We start from the raw sequence: 20,839 nt of genomic DNA, 5'->3' as shown, positions 1-20,839 counted from the left end.
CCACACCCTGTGGGATTGGTGTGAGAGAAGGGGACCTACTCAATGCATTAGAGCTAGTTTCACTTTGGCTGAGACAGTTTTCATTAGAGTCAGCCTGTGTCTCCCAACCTGTGCATAGCCACTACCCAGACAGTCTCAGGGACATGTGGGTAAGGACCCACCCAGTCAGTCTAAGGGCTTCTTAACTATCTGAGTAAGAAATCTTGATGTTTGCACCAATGGGATGGACACCTGTCTCTTTCAGAACAAATGTACAAGAAAACATCTTCAGGGCAATAAAAATGATCTTGATAACAGGATCTGAGGAGACGAAATGGGTGAGGGATGAAGGGGTGGGGAGCCAACTAGATGTAACGCAGGAAGAGTGCTGGAGGGTTTTGCTATGTTGTTGGTGGTGAAAGTGCTGTAACTTTGTATACCTCAAGCTTAAATATTAGTACCATGGCAACCAGGTTACCACCTCAATAATAACACAGAAAATAAAGATAGTTCCCTTAAAATAAAAGTCAACATCATTATACTGCAATCTTTAATCACAAAGAATAAAGTGGATTTAAAGATTTCTTGTTAGTAGGGGCCGGAGAAATGGCATGGAGGTATGGCATTTGCCTTGCATGCAGAAGGATGGTGGTTTGAATCCCAGCATCCCATATGGTCCCCCGAGCCTGCCAGGAGTGATTTCTGAGCAGAGAGCCAGCGGTGGCCCCTAAGTGCTGCCCGTGTGAAGTAAAAACAAACAAAAAAATCATCATCCTAGGATCAGAGCAATACCACAGTGGGTAAAACCAAAAACAAACAAACAAACAAAAAAGATTTCTTGTTAGTAAAATGAAGTGATTAAAAACATTATTCAAATATGGATTGAGACTGTAAACTTGGGTGTGGGGTAGCTATGTTTAAGGCTTACTCCTAGGTTCTGTGCTCAGGGATTACTTCTGGTGAAAAATGAAATGAGGATTGTTTTAATTTTTAATTGATTTATATCCAGATTTTTTGGTTTGGGGGCCACACATGACTGTACTCTAGGGCTATTCCTGGCTCTATGCTCAGAGTGAGTCAGGGTGCTGTTCAGGAGGTCGCTGATGATAGTGGGAGTTTGAATCCGGGTTGATGGCATCTGTCTCTCAGGTCCAAGTTTGTTCACTTTGCTCAAAAAGTGAAAGAGGGGGCCGGAGAGAATAGCATGGAGGTAAGGCGTTTACCTTGCATGCAGAAGGTCGGTAGTTCGAATCCCGGCATCCCATATGGTCTCCTGAGCCTGCCAGGAGCGATTTCTGAGCATAAAGCCAGGAATAACCCCTGAGCACTACCAGGTGTGACCCAAAATCCAAAAAAAAAAATTGAAAGAGGCAACAACAACGCTCAGTCTTCTCTCTTTCTACCCCACTCCTTTGCAAGCAGCAGAATTATTTCCAGCACCTGCCAGTGGAAAGGGACTTTGTTCAAATGTAAGTGTGTAGTTGAATGGAAGACAATCCATTTCATTTGCTCATTACTATGCTGTGGTAGGTAGAGGTCTGGGATCCTGACTCTCATCAGGACAATGAACTTTGTTTTGTTGTTTTGGGCCATTCCCAGCAGTGCTTAGGAGTTACTCCTTCCTTTATGCTCAGTGGTCATTCCTGGCAGTGGTCAGGGGACCATATAGGATGCTAGGGACTGAGCCTGGGTCAGCTGTGTGCAAGGCAAATGCTCTACCTACTGTGGTATTGCTCTAATCATAGGATGATGATTTTGTTTGTTTTTGGTTCACAACCAGCAGTGCTCAGGGGCTACTCTTGGCTCTGCACTCAGAAATTGCTCCTGGCAGGCTTAGGGAACCATATAAGATGCCAAGAATTGAACTGGGTCCATCCGGAGTTGGCTGTGTGCAAGACAAAACCCTACCACTATGCTATTGTTCCAGTCTCGGATGATAATTTTATGATTGAAACCTAGCCCTTGCCTTCCTACTTTACTTTATAGCTGGTAAGTACTTTCCTGCATGTCTGTGGTGCACTGGACATAGTTTAAAATATACCCAAAACAAAAACAAACAAAAAACCATCATCTTAGGATCAGAGCAATAAAACAGTGGGTAAAACCAAAAACATCTGGAATGATGGGAATAAAGACCAATAGGAAAAATTCCAATGCTCCGTGAAAGGTGCTTTGGTCAATTCTCCAGACAAAGACTGGAAAAACATTCCCTCTGGAAGGGAATTCCATCTGAAAGGGGTGTAGCTTTCCAAGCAGCAGTTCTACTCCTGTCCTGTTCTGTCCTGACACCATTCTACTGTCAAGGGGTTGACAGTGCTGGACACTGGTCAGAGATAGTGCAATGGAACATGGCTCATTCATTGTCTTGCGTGTGACCCAACTCAGTTTGATCCCTGGTACTGCCTATGATCCTTGGAGCATGGCCAGGAGTTATAACCCCTGAGCACTGCTGGGTGTAGTCCCTAATCTAGCAATCAAACTACCACTTTCTTTCTTACTCTGAGTTTTTCTCACTAGTAGAAGCATTCCGGCTTTTCTTTGCAGAGCAGAGATTATTCTTGGAGTTGGTTTCAAGACAGTAGCAAGAGGCTTAGGGTCTAGGGCAGGGATCCTCAAACTTTTTAAACAGGGGGCCAGTTCACTGTCCTTCAGACTGTTGGAGGGCCAGATTATAGTAAAAACAAAAATTATGAACAAATTTCTATGCACACTGCATATATCTTATTTAGAAGTGAAGAAACAAAATGGGAATAAATACAGTATGTGGCCCACGGGCCGTAGTTTGAAGACCCCTGGCTAGGGTCTAAGGAATTTTCCTTTACGTCCATCCAGTGAATCCTACCTAGCCTGTGGGATGTTGACTGCACAAATTACACTTCAAGCTGAATGAGCCACACTAATTTTTGGGTACCCTCACTTATGTGTTGGTGCAAGGGTGATGTTGCATGAATATATGCCTCCTTCAGGGTTCAGGGAATCATGAATAGGGCTCAGGGGTTCTGGAATATGTAACTTAGGTTCTCTTTCTTGGGTCCCAACCAATCGTTCTCTAGGAGGGACACTAGGGGTCACAGTGAATGGCATGGCCATCTGTTGTGGGAATAAGATCCAGGTTCCTGTCTCCTAAGAAAAGACCCTATGTTGTGGGGTCCCTGTATAGGAGACTCTCAGACCAGCATTCAGAATCTGGAAGGTGGAAATTCTTCTTCCAGACGGGGTGTCTCCTGTGCTTTCATCATTCTTCCCTCTCACTTAACTGCAGATGTTAAGTGCTGTAGGCCAAGAGTAAGGATGAATGTGTGCCTGGCCAGGTGCCAGTGTCTCTTCTTTGTGTCTGTCTCTTAAAACTAGTTTTCAGATACACATCTGCTCCAGGCCAGACCGGAACTGAATTTCCACCAAATCCCTACCAGCAACATTTCCTATACTGGGCCCCAATGCCTGACATTGGGTGTTCAATGAAAGATAGAATATATGGAGCAAGAAAGATAGCACAGCAGGTAAGGTATTTGCCTTGCACGTGGCTATCTCAGGTTTGATCCCCACCATTCTACATGGTCTCCCGAGCATTAGGAGTGATTTCTGAGTGCAGAGTCAAGAGTAACCTCTGAGTACCACTGGGTGTTACCCCTAAACCAACAAATAGATAGGTCATAGACAGAATGTGACCTGGTGTAGGGGAGGCCCATGAGGAAATAATCAAGTTATTCTGAGATTCATTTTAAGTTATGATAAATGAGACTGAATCTTCCAAACCTGTATCTTTAATGCCATTTTCTGGAAACCATCATACAGTTGACATTCAGGTCAGAATAGTCCCACTCATGGAGTCATGTCTGTTTGCCTACATGGCCATGGGCAGGTTTCCACAGAAGGCCTGGCACTTCATTCTCCCCTTTCCACTCTGCTGATGTGGCCTAGGACAAAAGGAATGGCAACCCCAGTCTGTTGCCTTTTTTTTTTTTTATGCCTTATTATTTTTTTTTTATTATTTCATGGTTCATGCTTGTTTCATTTCCAGGTTTTGTAACTCTCTTCACAGGAATCCTATTGTCCTTCACCCCAGAATGTAATTTCTTGGTGTTATTAGCTTTGCATTGAACAGTGATAAAGCCAGTTGCACCAAATACATAGAAATTACTTGTCCCTCACTCTGCAGAGGCTGAGAAAGGGCTTTTCAACGCTGATGTTTTGGTTCTGTTTTTCACTAAAAATTTCCCTCAAACCTGAAATCTTTTTGTGTGTGTGTTGCTGGGTCACACCCAGTGGTGTTCAGGCATTCCTCCTGACTTTGCTCAGAAATTACTCTAGACAAACTCAGGAAACCATAAGGAATGTCGAGGATCAAACCTGGGTCGGCTGCGTGTAAGGCAAATGACCCACACTTTGGCCAGCACTGATTCTACTGTTTAGTATCTGATCAATATCCCCATTCTCTTCAGCAGTGGATCCCTACCCAGCTGTTGGCCCCTGGACATCTCTTTAGAAAGTAGACACATCAAGGGCTTTTATAGTAAAGGGCTGCCTGTCTGTGCTGCTTTCCAGTTATCCACGTCCCAGACACTCTTGAGTACCCAAGACAGTAAAACTCGGGCTGGTGGCACTGTCAGAAAGAATGGACCCAGCAGCAGTCTGTGTCCTGATGTCTGTTTGACCCAGGCTACTGGAGTAGTGCCTTGTCACAGTATAAAACATATTAATTTCTTTTCACTGATGGGCCCATTTTCTATTTGCCTTGATTAAAAGGGAAAGGTAAGTCAACAAGACCAATGCTTGGAATGTGTGTGTTCTGTCAGGACTCATCTGCTGTAACCTTTCTTCCCAGGGTACTGGGAGCAGGAATGAGTCTTTTAGGAAGGGGTTTAGGTAAAAAAGGTGGGGCCCTCAAGAAAATGATTATTGCCCTTTTGAGGCCTCAATGTACCATATTTTCTCTTCTGCCATGTGACATTTGAGGCCGCAGTCTGCAAGCTGGAAGTGGTCTTCATGTGATCTTTGACTTTACAGACCCGTCTAGGCCATGTTTGCTGTATGATCACTCACCTCCCATCCCATGCCATTTAGTGTATCTTGCTATAGATACACTATACATTTAGTGACTCTTGCTATAGATGTCCAAACAGGCTAACATAATCCTGCTAATTGTGGTATGAGCTTGAATCTGTAATGTTCTTATACCAGGTTGATGAAGGAATTAAGGCTCCACGAAGACCCAAACATGCCAGAAATGAGTAGAGGCTGTTAAGGTAAAGGAATGAAGGATGAGGGAAAAGATTTGAACAATGTGGGTAAAGGAAATTTCAAGTTATCAGTTTAGGTCCATACTTCAACTCTGCCACATGATCTTGTGAACTGAAGAGATTCATTTTTAGTGGCTGAAGCTAATTTCTCATAAGAAACATGGACTCCATCTCTTGTATGTATGTGTTTATCTTCATTTGTATTTGGACACAGGATCATTTTGGGTTTTTTGTTTTGGCCACACCCAGTGATGCTTATGGGTTACTCACTGCTTTGCACCCAGGATTTACTCCTGGTGGTATTCGGTGGGCCATGTGGGACACCAGGGATGAAACTCAGATCAGTAGTGTGCAAGGCACGCTACCTGTTCTATTGCTCTGGACCCTAGAAAGGATTGTTTTAAGGAGTGCTTCCATTTCTTATATGAAAATTTTAACTAATATCTGAGATTTAAAGGTAAAAAATTGAACCCCAAGTACCATCAACTTAAAACTGTAACCCTATAATAAATAATGCTTCTGATTCTTCGAAGTGGAAGATCTAAAAGCCATCCCCACATATCAAATTTTGATAAAGGAAATCTAAAGGATTCTTTAGTTTATTCTGCTTAATTCACACAAATAGGTCTTTGTACAGCAGATATAGTTTCTACACTAATATGCTATAGGTTTCCTTATTAAGTAATGTGAAGTTAGTATTTATACACATCATCCTACTTGGTAAAGCAGCACATTTTTAGAACTCAATACTTAGAATGGGTAAATCCAAAAATGTGAACGTTTGTAATGATTTAAGACCAACTTAAAAATGAACCATTTAACAAATGTAATGTCATTAGGTGTGATTGACATGGACCTGATGTATTTATACACAAATACATTATGTATTTCATTATACATAAATAATTATGTATTTCAAATAAAGTGTTCAGTGCCCCTTTATTTTGGGGTTTGGAGCCACACCGAACAGCACCCAAGGATTATCCTGGCTCTGCATTCAGAAATCACTCCTGGCAGACTCGGGGATCCATACAGAATGTCAGGGAGTGAACCTGGGTTGGCCACATGCATGGCAAAAGCCCTACTTACTGTGCTATAGCTCCAGCCTGTTTTTTCTTCCAAGAAAATTTGTGAGAAAACTTATGTACTTTATATATCTAGGAAATAGGATGGTCCCAGAGTGGGGAAGCCCCTCATTCCTCAGCTTATATTTTTATCTGTGGCCCCTCCAACATGTAATAAATAACATGACTTGGAAGAATTTCAAAATACCATTTTTCAGTCACTCTTCAATTCTTCCAATTTACAACTGGAACCTGAAAGGGCTGGAAAGATAGTACAAGGTATAAGGTCTGGGCAGGGGGGTGAAGGGTGGGAATGGGGTTGATCCCTGGCAGTCTGGTACCCCAAAAATATTATGATTGATCCTTGAGTGCAAAGCCAAGGTAAGTTCTGAACACCACCAAGTATGGGCCCAAAACTAGAAAATAAATTTTTTTTAAGAATCAAAAGAGGTCAGGAACAAAAAGATCTATAAAAAATAAAAACTGGAATTTGACAGGCTTAAATATTTCAAAATTATGAATATCATCACCGGCCAACCATTATTAAATATATGAAAGGATGGCCACATTTTCCTTTAAATAGTTGAGATTTTGTCTACAAAGCCTCTGTTATGTTCATTCACATTATTCTTATATTCTTTAACAATGGTGCTTCTAAACCAGTGGAATGTTGCCAGGGGATTTCAACGGAGTTTGCAGGCAACATAACCAAAAGGCATCGTTTAAATTGGCTTAGGCGATGAATGGGCTCCTTATCAGAGCAGCTGAGGCTGTATATAATTAACGGCATCTGTCAATGTTCACAGGACCCGGCTAGAACAAGCCAGCTTCACAGCCCAACAGACAGCAAACCCATGAAGCCTGAACAAAAAAGGTAGCCCCAAGCATCACCAGGACATGAATATATGGCTGAGTTGAGGGATATTAGCAGGACCAAACTGCTAATTAATGGTAACTATCTACAATTCTGTTAGCCTCAGCATCCAGACATTAAAGTATCCAGCTAACATCAAAAACCAGGAAATAAGACTCACAGAGATAAGTTTCATACTTTTGATTCCTGGTTTTGAAAGTCTTCCCTTTGTTTTTAATTTTAAAGGATATGGAGATTTCTCAGACCTTGCTTTTGATGATGAGCTTACATATTTCAAATTAAAGCAGGAAACTGTCTATGGAACTTTTGGGTTATTTTACCAGGCATTTACTGGGGGAACGTGCACAAAAACAGAAAAAGCCAGGAGAGTTTCATTAAATAAATTTATTTGTTAAAATAATTTAACTCCAAATACAACTGTTGAATTTGCATTGAGTTATAACTACAATTCATGTTTTAATTGAAATGTCAAGGTTGAACAACTGACATTGTTACAAAACAATAAACTTTTGTTCAATTTTTTAAATGGTCAGTTGTATTAGAGGTCAACAATTAACTGTGAACTCTATCTCTGGGAAACCCCAAATCAATAATGATAAGTCTGTTTCCAAAACCCACTGCAGTCATTCTTGAAACCCTGATCAAGATTTAATAGATGCACAATGACACATTAATTTAAAAAAGGAAGAAGGAAAAAAATAGACCCCATAGTCTTTAACAGCTGATTGGCTAAGGACACGATTAAAGCTTACCCAGTGCTAACATAAGACAAGAGGACAAGAAACAGAAATGAAAAGCCAACAGCAACCAGCCAAAACAAGCACTTTCACAAGCGCACAAACCACACACAACATTCCCACTGGAAAACTCTTGGAAACAAAGAGCAGGTATCCCGGGGGCAGCATTTCTTTATACAGAAAAGCAAATTATCAGTAGTTTTACCACAGAGCAAAGTGATGGTGATGGAGCGATGAGTCCAAAGGTCAGTCCTAATTCTACAAACCGGAGGAGGAAAAAAAAAATCATCAAAGCACCTTTTCAAGAGTTTAAGAAAGATTTGATGTAATACTTTTTGATCAGCTGCTGGCTTTGTTTTGTGTAAGTTGAACAGAATGAAAGGCATCCATCACCATCACTTATCACAGCTTGAAAGAACCCAAAAGTTGCCATGTACAAGGAAAAAAAAATTTTTTTAAATGCTGCCTTTGTGTAATGAAAAGTAAAGCAAGACAAAAGCCCAAACAAAAGGAAACCTTATCACAAGAGCTAAAGAAAAAGTGTGGGTCTTTGGATCAAACCATAACATTTTTAAGGCATGTTAGAACGACTTTCACGTTATCTAGTTGCTAGTCTGATCAGGGCCTAAGATAAAATAGTGACAGAAGGTCACCAACTTTTTTCTCTGGAGCCACTCTCATTCATCTCATCATGTGCCAACAAATTTAGTCTGCCCGATTTTAAGCTTTTGTAGGAACATTTCAGCGAACACATGCATGCCTATGGAGTTATGCTCATGGCTGATGTGATCCCTAGAGTAAAGGGCTCCAGAAGTGGCCGGGTTTTCTGGAGCCTTCAATGCTCTGTCGATAAAATTTGCAGGACTGTGTAGAAACACTGATCAGGTAGCAGTAGCTGCTATGATTAACATCTTCACAGAGAAATGCCCACCTCACTGTCTGTCACAAACACGGGCAACCGAAGCCCCAATTTTTAGGCACTCTTTTCCACCTGACATCTACCACCCGTTCATATATTTTTCCCCCCTGGTCCGCAGATAGGAAGACTGCAGACTCCTGATCGATAGTATCAATATATCGATCTATTCCTGATTAGGAATATAGGAGGGCATTAGCTGTCATAAATTTCTATTCAATCTGGAATTCTTAAATAGAACCATTGCAGAGGAGACTTCTAAAGTCACTGAACAAATCGATTTTGGCCCACCAATGCTCCTTAGATCTCTAACTTCCCCCTTCCAAGTCTGAGTGAGGTCAAGTTTTTACATAATGACATTAGTTTCAATAAGACGGGTTCAAACATTTTTTTTTGTCCTACAAAGGTGCTTCGGAATTGGGGACTCGTTTACCAAACTTCTATTGAAGAACATAAACATTCACGATTCAAGGACTTTTCAACGAGCACGGCCTGGTTGACTGACAACCCACATGATCTCTGTTTTCGCATCGACACTACAAGCAAGCGCTCTCCACCTGTCATCTACTTGGTTTGTTTTCTCTACCTTCTAAGCTGAGCGCCAGTCCACTGGACATGTGGGGGCTACCAATCATTTCCACTGTGGATAGAAAACATGAATCATCTCAAAGGGGGAAAAAAATAGCTGTTTTTCCGCCTGCCAGATTCTGCAGGACGGATGCGCAGGCAGGCAGTTCAGCTCGGACTTGTGCCAAATCTGGAAGAACAATAAACGCACATGCACGCACAGACACTCTGCTGGCGGCGCACGATGAGACCAGAGGCGTCGCGAGTGGTGTGTACAGCTCACAGGCCCAGCGAACTCGCAGTTCCGAAGGCCCGACTCGACTCCAGAGGTGCCTCCATTGGCATGAAGCACTCTGAAGTTGGCATGAAGCACTTCTCCACTTGATTGTAAAACTTACAAATAGGTTTCGTGTTTTTTTGTTGTGTTTTTTTTTTCTTTTTCTCCCCTGTGCCATTAATCATGCAAATGATAAATACTTCACGGCTACAAAAAAAACCCCCCAAAATGGTCAGAGCTTGGAGCACCTTATTCAAAAAACAAAATATGCATTCTAGCTTTATTTGCCACTTCTGGAATCTGGGCAAAATTAGAAGAAGGAAAAGGAAAAAACAAAACAAAACAAAAAAACAAACAAACAAAAAAAAAAAACGATGTAGTTCTCTAGGAAAATAAAAGATTGGGTTTTGTTTTTGTTTGTTGTCCCTTACCTTCCACTCTATAATTTATGATCTACTTTTAAGCCCAAATAACTTCACACAGTTACTAGAAAAATAAAAAACAATAAAAAAATAAAAGGCCTGAAATTTTAAGCTCTGCTATAGCAAACTTGTTTTTGCAAGCAGATGAAGCCAAGAATCACACCACAACCCTAGCCCTTCAAGGCAAGAAGGAATCGGTGGCTTTTACAAATGCAAAAAAGAAAAAAAAGAAAGAAGCAGAAGTAAAACCACAAAACAAAAAAATGCCAGGATGTGCCGTGTCCTGTGAGGTTTCCGCAGACAGGGACGCGGGGCTGCGACATGGCTTGTTCCCTTACACGCGAGGGTGCGAGTTCCTTGACTCAGACGCGGTGTGTAGTAAGGCTCCGCCGCCCTCTTCCTCTGGAGAGCGAGGCTGACCCGCTTGGATTAGCAGACGGGTGGGCCTGGGGTTCTCCATCGGGATGGCACGAGCCCCTGTGGGTAGCTGCCCCTGCAGTGAGTGGCCGAGCAGGGGGCCAGGCCACCCTTGACACGCCAGACTGTGCTTTCACACAGTCCAGCCTGCCTGTTGCTCTAGCGAGGAGGAGTGATGCAGGAGTTAGTGCTGGGTCTCAAAGGAAGATTAACATCTACAATTTGGGAAAACCAAACGAAACCCAACCCAAAACCAAAATCCAACCAGAAAGGCTGTCAACTGAGCAAAGAATCTCTCCCTGTAATTCAGCCGGCGGGGCAGCTGGCATGATCTTACTTGAAGAAATACCTTGGTTAGAAGCACTAGCTTGGTTCCAGAAACTCAGTACTCTCATAGGAAAATATTTCTCCTTTACTTCTTTCTTTACTTTTTTTTTCCTTTTTTCTTTTTTTTAAAGAAGACAAAATATTTTGACTTGTAAGTGGTCATAGGAATTCTTCTGGCTTCACTCTCATGATTACTTTTTCTTTCTTTCTAACAACAGTTGCTTCTGCTAATTCAGTGACAATGCCAGCGTGGCCCGACGGAGAGCCATCACCCTGTAGATCCATTGGCTGTGCCTTCAAGTTGCAGGTGCAGAAAGGAGGCTGGGGGCGCTGGTGACAACTGGGAGGACCGAACCCCACGGCCCACGGTTCCTTGGAGCCAGGGGCTGGCGATTAGGGCTCGCTGGAGAACGTGGGGTATCTGCTTCCCCCGCCCGCCTGCATTCCCGACTCCAAGGCCCACAAGACGGTGGTGGCGCCGGGCGGCCGTTGCCTGCAGTCCCGGGCCGCTCCTGTCGGGGACCGGGGTCTGCCTCGGCCGGGGCTATTGGATGTTACACGCAGAGCAGCACGGATCGTCTTTGTCGGGCTGCGCTGCGTAGTTCATCTGCCGCACGATTTCCGCAAAGAGCTCGTCCACCATGGTCTTGCTCTTGGCCGATGTCTCCATGAAGGGGCAGCCCCACTCCTCGGCCAGGGCCCGGCCTTCGTTGGCCGACACTTCCCGCTCGCTTTCCAGATCCACCTTGTTCCCCACCAAGATGACGGGCACCTTCTCATACCTGCGGGAGACAAGAGCACAAAGCACACACAGGTACTGTGAGATGGGCACTGAGGGACTCTCCCTTCTTCGGACAGAATCACAAACTCCATCCCACCCCCAGTGCCTCTTTAATCATAGCGAGCCCCACTGGCTGCCCCACCAACCCCCACTCTGGCTGGTCATGCGACCCAGGGCTTGTGGGAGCTGCTCTGACAGCAGAATCCCATGTGGATGTCCTCGAAGATCCATTTTCCTCCTATGCAAGAGGCATTTTCAGAGTCTTGGAGCTACCCTTCTGCTGGACCCCTCTTAGATCTCATCGATCTAAGAGATGCACACTTCGAATTTCATGGTCAAAGAGGCCATCACTTGAAGGCGTGCACAACCAGGAAAGGTCATTCACTCCACAGGTGCCACAGAAGTACATAGAGTCAAAATCCTACTCGGTCCCCAGGAAGAAAGAGGAAAGTGGCGGGAAACCAGAGATGAGACTTTCTCCCCAGTCTGAAGACAAAATGAGGGCCCTGTTCTGCCCAGCTTTGGTCACTCGGCCTGGACATTTCTGTCATTAGCTTTTTACTCGATGGCCTCTCTTCCTTTCCTTCCCAACATGAGTTGCAAGGCACTGAACGCTGTAGCCCCTCAAACACCTGTGCTTCAAACAGAACCCCAATGTGGCGCTCGATTAAAAAAGATGGGACTGTTGAGAGGTGATGAGGTCAGGGCTCTGGGCTGTGGGGGAAGAGCCTGTTTGAGAGACTCTGAAGCTCCCTCACCTTCTGCCAGAGAACAGCAAAAAGATGCTCTGGCTGGACAATTGTGAGCAATCAAGCTCTAAGAGTTAAAATCCTGTGGCCTCTTACATTTGCTCCAGCAGGCTGGTTGGGCTAAGATAAGAGCTATCTAGCAAAGGAGTTTTTGGGGAAAAAAAAAAACAACTAAGAGGATAAAGATAAAATGTCAAAAAACAAAACAAAACAAAAGTCCTCAATTATTTCAGTGCCTCTGCACAATGGTCATGCAAATAAAACAGAGGGACCCTGTGTATTGCTTTTCCTTTCCTTGCTGGTTCTAAGGAAATGTTTTCACAAGACTACCATTACTTTAAAAAAAAAAAACACAGCATTTTTTTCCCCCAGAGGCTGGAACTAGAGTACAGGGAATAGGACATTTGCTTGGCACATAGCTTACTGGGTTTGATCCCGGCACCCCATTTTTGTCCCCTCTAAGAGTGACCCCAAATGCAGCTGGGAGTAAGCCCTGAGCACTGCTTGGTATGGACACCCAATGAAAACAAGCAAATAAACAGCATTTAAAAAATATCAAGCTGCAAATCTGTTCTTTCCCTTAAGCAGAGTGGTGTAAGCCTTACCACATGGTGTCCAGTCACAAGAGACCACACCCACATTCTCACAGGGTGACAGGCAGCACCCCTCAGAACCCCAGAGAAAGTCACCTCCCTGCTCCTTCCAGCTAAGGCTTTCCAAAAGAGGTAACATTGATGGCAACCCCGCTCCAATCTTAGCATTTGGTGAAGGTGTTTTCCCCAAGCACCCTTTTGCTGTATTTCAAGCAAACTTCATTCTCTATACTCCTTCCAGAGTTCCCTGTTTGCTCGTGGAAACAAGATCAAACTGAGAATCGTCTTGACAAGAGGGCAAGCACAAGGCTGCCAATGTGCAAGCAATCTGAAACATAGGAGTTGGAAAAAAAATTGAATAATAAGATCAAAGGTGAACCTAGAATTTGGATTTTAGCATTCTCCAAGAAATGGGGCTTATTTTAGACAAATTCCAATGTTCTTGCTTTGAATCTGGGCCTATCAAACTGGGTCTAATCCTTCCCACTTTGGGTCTGACTCAAGGTTCCAAAGACACAACACAAGCGGCCTTCCACATCTGTGAGGACCCCTCCCTAGGATGAAGATAGGCTAGCTTCAGGAATGGCTTAATCTGGGAGAACAGGAGCAGAAAGAGACTACATGTATCCCACCCAGGCCCCTCAAATCTGATGTGCCCAGTGACCTGGCAGAGAACCAAGTCCAGTTTTTGCTGGAATGCTACTGTCCCAGGTCTGTTTCACCTGTGCCAAGAACATGTCCATGAAATGCACTGGCTGAATCTAATTTAGGAAAAAAACAAAAACAAAACAAAAAAAAACACTTCGATTTCAGTGTGAGAGCAATGAATGGGAAGGTACTAAGGCATCACTTTAAGTGGAAAAAAAAATCCAACATCTTTTTTTTTTTAAACATATAAAGGAACATTTCTTTAACCTTGGATGAAAACCTACAAACAAGAATGTGGAATATTTTTTCTTCAAAACATGCCATGATCTGAAATTCTGAGAGCTGTAGGGCATGGCCCACATCAAAAAACTCAAACAACCTGTAACAGACGGGTCCTGCAAACGTGGGCTCTGGGGGATGACAGCACCTGATGGTTATGAAATGGGGATTTCGGAGTCAGGAAGAGAGAAACTCCACCCCCAACAGAACCTAATATGGTTTTCTCTGAATTAGGAATGCAAGGTGCTAGGGAAATCCAGATTTAGCTTAAAAGGCTAAAAATAGATCTAGGAAGGGGAATATAAAAGGTGCTCTGTACATTTTAGAAGACCTTACCAGTACTCTTCATTTCACTCTGCCTCTCTCTGTGTCTGTCTCTCTCCCCACTTCCCTCCCTTTAATTACAAATCTGAAAATTATTCTAAAGTCTAGGTCTTGGAGGCTTCACTTACTGTCCTGGCCCTGAGAGAGAGAACTCCATGCAGCAGCCACAGAGCTCAGTACCTGTACTTCATCTATTCTCAATTTCCCCCAAAACTGCTGCAAAGAGCGAATGGGACACTGTAGAAGGCATTAGACATGGGTCAGGCTTGGCAGTGGGTGCCTCAGCTTCAAGGTCCTGAGAATTGTGCAACAAGATGAGAAGGTGCCTGGAAACCTCATTGAGGAGGAGCTGAGGCAGGCCCTGAAGTCTGACCACCATCTCTCGACCTAAGCCTTGGGGGTAAATGTGCCCTGTGGGAAGGGAAATTAGCAGGCCAGTGAGAAGGGAGGAAAAGGAAAAAGCAGCTAAGCCTGTGCAGCAGGGCACCCTGCTGCTGTGTTCAGCAGAGCTGAGACAAGGAGACCAAACCCCCCAAACCCTGCCTCACCCGCCTCCAACAGCACTTGTCAAACTCAGGAAATTCACTTCCATCTCTTGGGTCCTCAGTTTCTCAATCTAGGGTGGAGGAGGAGGGAGAGCTGGACTCCATCCTTTTGGAGAAAACCATAAACACTTCAGGTTAAAAGTTGTCCCAGATGGAGTGGGTGGCCAGCACAATCAACACCTTGTTAACTGAGCACTGTTTGAAAAGATGAAGGGACCAGGAGGCACCTGGACCTGCGAGGAGGGAGCTCGGATGCAGGAGCCCCCAAAAGACCAGCAGGTTCAGGCGAGGAGGGCTGATGTAATAATGGGACACGTAGCCATCCAGATGGCTACGCTGATCACGGTCAATACATCCTCTGCTCCTCTTGCTTGCGAAGAGCCACCCCTGTGCCAGCCAGGCCCTGTCCCAGGTGAGAGAGAAGGGCCCTGTCCTCATGCGGGCACACATGAGTGGAAGAGGCTCACAGCGGCCACCTGCAGATGTGGTCGAAGCACTGTTGTGCAGAGGTGCTATTTTGCATGAGGTCCTGAGAGTTGGTCCCTGAGGGTTGTATCTGGACAACAAGTACCCAGGTAGGGTGTGGGTTAGACAGTGGCAAAACTGGAGGAAATGGGACAAGGAAATGGGAGGGGAGAGTTACAGAACAACAGCCAGAGAGGGGCACAACTCCTGCACAAATACCTGCTGTGGAGGAAAACGAGCTAAGGATACTGAGAAGGACTGGGGATTAGGGGGAGGCACCCCAGAAGACAGTTGGGAACCATCCCACAGGGCTGATGGGGCTGTGGAGAAGGACCAGCCACACAGAGGTGTGGGAGGCTGGTCTGGCTCATTCCTCCATCGCCGAGTTTAGGGGTTGCTTTCGCTCTTCCCCTTTTGCTAAACAATGGCTAAGAAAGAAATGGGAGTGCTCCCCAAAGTCCACACAGTCCTCAATATTCACCCGATCCCAAGCAGGGCACCGCTGCCCGCACATCTCAGGAGAGAAATACCCCTCCCCCCAGTTTCTCTGTTCCCCTGGGGGTTCTTTTCTGAGCATGGAATTGCATCATGACTGTTCGGAGTCTGTGGATTTATCTTGGTCATGTGAACTCGCCTGCAGTTGGCTGTAAAGGGGAGCACTATTTACTGCTCACAGCCCCTACAATACCGGGTAGATAGAAACAACTGTCCCAAGCAGCTCTGAGGATGGTGCAGTGTGAAACCTCGAACACTAGGATGGAGCAGCTTCTCTGCTGGGCAGCTGTACATGTGCCAATCTTGCCAGGACATCACCCATGTGTGCTAAGGAGCTCAGTGGCTTTCACGCGTGTGCAAGTTTACAGGTGGGTATTTTAGTCTGGCGAGTCCAGACATGGCTGATCATACAATATCGTGAGATCAAAAAATGTACAGAGCTCAAATCTGCTTGTGAACTTGGGCTCCAGGGCCTATTAAAAGGTGTACATGGACTGGCAAGTCCAACTCAGAGGTGTCAGTAGTTTAAGGAATCGCTGCCCTAAACCATCCTTTAATCCTAAAAAATACTGCATGTGCAGTGGTCAGTTTTATCTGGTGCCATGTTCAGCATTGATTCCTCCTTCTCTTCCTGCTCGTTCACCAGAGACCGAGATAGGCACAGCCAGGACCCAACTCAGCCTTCTAAGAGCATGAAAAGGCGATGCAATTCGTGAAAACAGGTTGAAATGCAATTCTCTTTGCATTCAGAAATGAACATCAGGAATGTTTTGAGGTCCTTTTGTTAAACCTTTCACCATGGCTAAAGATTTCATCTACCAAGAGAATTTACAGGAAAATGCCAGAAAGCCAGGACTTCAATCACTGATGACAAGTTGACCAACTGATGGTTCCACTGGGGCACACTTTGGGCGAGAAACTCATGTAAGTAAATGTGTCAGTTCTGTAAATGTTAAGTGCTAAAATATTTATCCCTGGGCTAGAGACATAAGACAGCAGCAGAGCGCTTGTTATGCAGGGAGAAGACCTGGGTGCAATCCTCGGCATCCTGTAGGGCCCCGAGCCCTGCCTAATGTACCGGGTCAGGAGTAAGCTCTGAGCACAACCAAGTGGGGGCACCCATCCACCCCACCAAAAACCCTGCAAACGATTTACAAACGGTTTACCATGAATTTACTGGCTGTAATCTAACACCTATATTCTTCATTCTGTTATCCTTTACAACTGAAAAATCTAACTTTTCTCTCACATGAAAATAGGTTTCCTCCCCTCCTCCCTGATCACATTAAATCATATAATGATGATCTTTTCAAACCCCCCCCCCAGCAATATTTGCAAAGGTAAAGAAGAAAATAAAAATACACTTGATTTCACTTCTGTGAGAGTGATCAGTCTACCCATTTTGGTATGTAGAGATCCTTCCAGACTACTTTCCTGTATGTGCTTACCATTAAAGAGTTGAGGGTTCTTGATATGGAAACAACCAAGATGCCCTTCAACAGACGAATGGCTAAAGAAACTGTGGTACATATACACAATGGAATATTATGCAGCTGTCAGGAGAGATGAAGTCATGAAATTTTCCTATATATGGATGTACACGGAATCTATTATGCTGAGTGAAATAAGTCAGAGAGAGAGAGAGAAAAACGCAGAATGGTCTCACTCATCTATGGGTTTTAAGAAAAATGAAAGACACCCTTATAATAATAATTTTCAGACACAAAAGAGAAAAGAGCTGGAAGTTCCAGCTCACCTCAGGAAGCTCACCACAAAGAGTGATGAGTTTAGTTAGGGAAATAACTACATTTTGAACTGTCCTAATAATGAGAATGTATGAGGAAAATGGAGAGCCTGTCTAGAGTACAGGCGGGGGTCGGGTGGGGCGAAGGGAGACTTGGGACATTGGTGATGGGAATGTTGCACTGGTGATGGGTGGTGTTCTTTACATGACTGAAACCCAAACACAACCATGTATGTAATTAAGGTGTTTAAATAAATTAAAAAAAATTAGCACAAAAAAAAAAAAAAAAGAGTTGAGGGTTCTAGTCATCCATGTTTTCCACCAGTATGATGAACTCTGTCTCAAAGGCACACAGAGTAATGTGTATGTGATATTCTCTGAACACAGTTTCAATAAACTTACATTCATAATCCAACAATATGAGTTGAAGTCTCCTACCAAGGCCCATTCGCATGAAACATCAGGATTTCTTAGAAAGGCAGAAACGTGAGCTAAAATAAGGCTGCTCTCCTCTAGAAACGAGCTGGCTTGTTTTAAAGGGACTATTAAACCGCTCATCTTAAAAGGGCATTTCTGGTTATTTAACTTCAGTAATGAAAGGAAACCACAATCTGCTCTTGTGGTTCCAGAATGCAAACTGCTGGCCAGAAAACAGCAAATGGAACGAAAACAGGCAGATCTGAGGAGAGCAAAGACACTCAAATGAGAGTGCAAGTGCCGAGGAAGACTCCTGGGCATTGCAAAGAAGAATCTGCCTTCGCTAATGCTAAGAGCAGAGAACCCCAAGCAGTGAGCGTGATGGATCCACTGACAGTGTGAGTCTGATGGCTTATGTGTATTAAAATGTCATTTGGGGAGCTGAAGTAATAGCACAGTGGACGGACCCAAGTTTGATCTCCGGCATCCCATCTGGTCCCCCAGCACTGCCAGGTGTGGTCCAAAACCAAACCAAATCAAAAAAATCAGTACAAAAAATAAAAATCAAAAGAACAAATGTGTTGTGTGTTATAAAATGTGTTGTTGTGTGTTGCAAAATACACCACAAGGCAAGCAAGCAGAAAGACACGCAGGCTCTAGGTGTGGCCATTTCTTTCCTCCTGACTCCTTCCTTCCTCTTCTTTTCGCTGTGAACCTAACCTGACTTAAAAGGCCACTTGAGGAGGACTTGAATGTAGATCCACGTCATCATACATCCACTAATGCCTTCACTTCCCACTACTCTCAAATGAAAAAACAAGGCCAAAGTAGAGAGCAACTACTAAAGATCTCTGGAGGAGGAAGCTGGCAGTGAGGGAGTCAGTGTCTACAGAGAAGCCCCACATAGACGGACACTTTGCTCTTTGCTCTTGGAGCCCCAGGTGTGGGTAGGACTCACTGGGGGTGCAGAGAGAAAAACTATAGAGAGACTGCCTAACATACCAGAAAGTCAGGATCAAGAGATCCCTGGAACTGGAGCCTAAGTGGAGATGGAAATCTCCCCTCTTTCCTTTTCCCTCTCTCAGTTCAGAGAACAGGCCCCTGACAAACTGCAGTGGGGTGGTGAGCAGCACAAGCAGTTCTAAGTTGATTAGAAAACCTCTGGGTTAAGAATTGGGGGAACCAAGCCTGCCAGGAGCGATTTCTGAGCATAGAGCCAGGAGTAACCCCTGAACGTTGCCGGGCGTGACCCAAAAACCAAAAAAAAAAAAAAAAAAAAAAAAGAATTAGGGAAACATCTCCTTAGAGTCCAAGGAAATACTTGTAAAGAGAAAGATCCAGGGGTGTGTGTGTGTGTGTGTGTGTGTGTGTGTGTGTGTGTGTGTGTGTGTGTTTATTTTTAGTTTTAGGATCACCCCTGGCAATGCTCAGAGGTTCACTCACTCCTGGCTAGCACTCAGAATCACTCTGTACAGTGCATGGGGGAGAACTTGGGATGCTGGGGACTGAACCTAAATTGGCTGCATGCAAGGCAAGAGCCCTCCCCACTGTACTATGCCCCAGATCCAGGTTATTTTTTACTCTCTGACAATTCTGCGGGATGATGACCCCAACAATGACAGCTGTGGCCGTGAATAAGGCCATCAAGTAACTTTCTGGCCCTGACTTTTGAAAAGAACTCATCCTACACACCAAAACTCCATCTTTGCAAACGCAATTGGGATGATCTCTAAGACAGACCATCCTATGAATGTTCAAAGAACTAAAGGGCACAAAATATGTTCTCGGACCACTGTGGGACTCAACTAGAAACCAATGACAGAGACATCTGGGAAAATCCAAGTATCTAAAAATTGAAAATAGCCCTTGGGTTATTACGAATACACTACTAAAGAACCCCTGGGTCAGACTACAGATTCTCTCTTCTCTCCTCTCCTCCCCTCCCCCTTTCTCTCCTTTCCCTGTTCCCCTCACTTTTCCCCTCCCCCCACACACAGGATAGACATTTAACTGCTCCTGTGGGGTGCTGCTAAAGCTGTGTGTAAAGAGAAATGATAGCATCAAAGGCTCTTATCTGAAGAGGTCTCAAATCAATGACCTTTTGTTTTTTTTAACTCTTTTTTTTATAGTTTCTTAACTCGATGAAATAAATCCAAATTAAGCAAAAGTGAGAGCAATCAAAGTAAATAACGCAGAACCAGTGAAATAAATTAAGCAAACAAAAACCCAGTTGTCAGTTAATGAATGTTTATCAATGGAGATGATAAACCTCCAATGCTAAGAAAAATAGGTGGTGGCACCAATTAGAACCTTGTAGTGGAGAAGGACTTTAGGGCAGGCGCTGCAGACATTCGATGGATGGGCCCTGAAATAGAAACCTGCCAGTTCCTTGACATAGTTTAACCCCATGACATCACCCATGCTGCTCTTAAGGCAATGCCCTCTTAAGACCATATCATGTTGAAACATTTGTTTAGCTTCTTTAGTTATCTGAACTCCTTCCTCTCCTATCCCATCCTACCTTATCTCCTACGACTTTCAAGAAAGAATCCTGAGTGGTAAATGTTCTCTTTTTTCAAAGCTACCCTCCAAATACTGTGGTCCCCTCCCAAAGCTGAGGTTAAAATGTCAACTCTTCAAAAATCTCCCCTTACTTTTGCAGACAGCTCATTTGGGTAAATTATAAAACTCATGCGTTATATATCACTAAAAAATTGAGATGGGAATGTTTTCATGACTCTTTCTTGGGTGTTTGCTAGATATTATGTAGTAAGGAACTGGGGTGCAAAGACAATGCCTTAGGAACTTAATTCAAATAGAAACACAATAGAGAAATAACAAAGAAAATAAAAATGTGTATGTACCGGGGCCGGAGAGATAGCATGGAGGTAAGGCGTTTGCCTTTCATGCAGGAGGTCATCGGTTCGAATCCCGGCGCCCCATATGGTCCCCCGTGCCTGCCAGGAGCAATTTCTGAGC

At 44.1% G+C, this 20,839-nt stretch overlaps 1 protein-coding gene across 1 annotated transcript in view; it reads right to left on the bottom strand.

Moving 5' to 3' along the window:
- Positions 1 to 10,962: 10,962 nt before the first annotated feature.
- Positions 10,963 to 20,839, bottom strand: part of RAP2A (RAP2A, member of RAS oncogene family) — a 28,721-nt gene continuing 18,844 nt past the window's right edge. Inside the window, exon 2 of the mRNA XM_049778953.1 lies at positions 10,963 to 11,602. Coding sequence (XP_049634910.1) covers positions 11,365 to 11,602 — 238 coding nt within the window. The 3' untranslated portion in view covers positions 10,963 to 11,364. The remainder of the gene's footprint in view (positions 11,603 to 20,839) is intronic.

This window comes from Suncus etruscus, chromosome 8 (genome assembly GCF_024139225.1).
Source record: "Suncus etruscus isolate mSunEtr1 chromosome 8, mSunEtr1.pri.cur, whole genome shotgun sequence".
In the NCBI taxonomy this organism is placed as follows: Eukaryota; Metazoa; Chordata; class Mammalia; order Eulipotyphla; family Soricidae; genus Suncus; species Suncus etruscus.
This window is presented reverse-complemented; position numbering and strand designations above follow the sequence as displayed.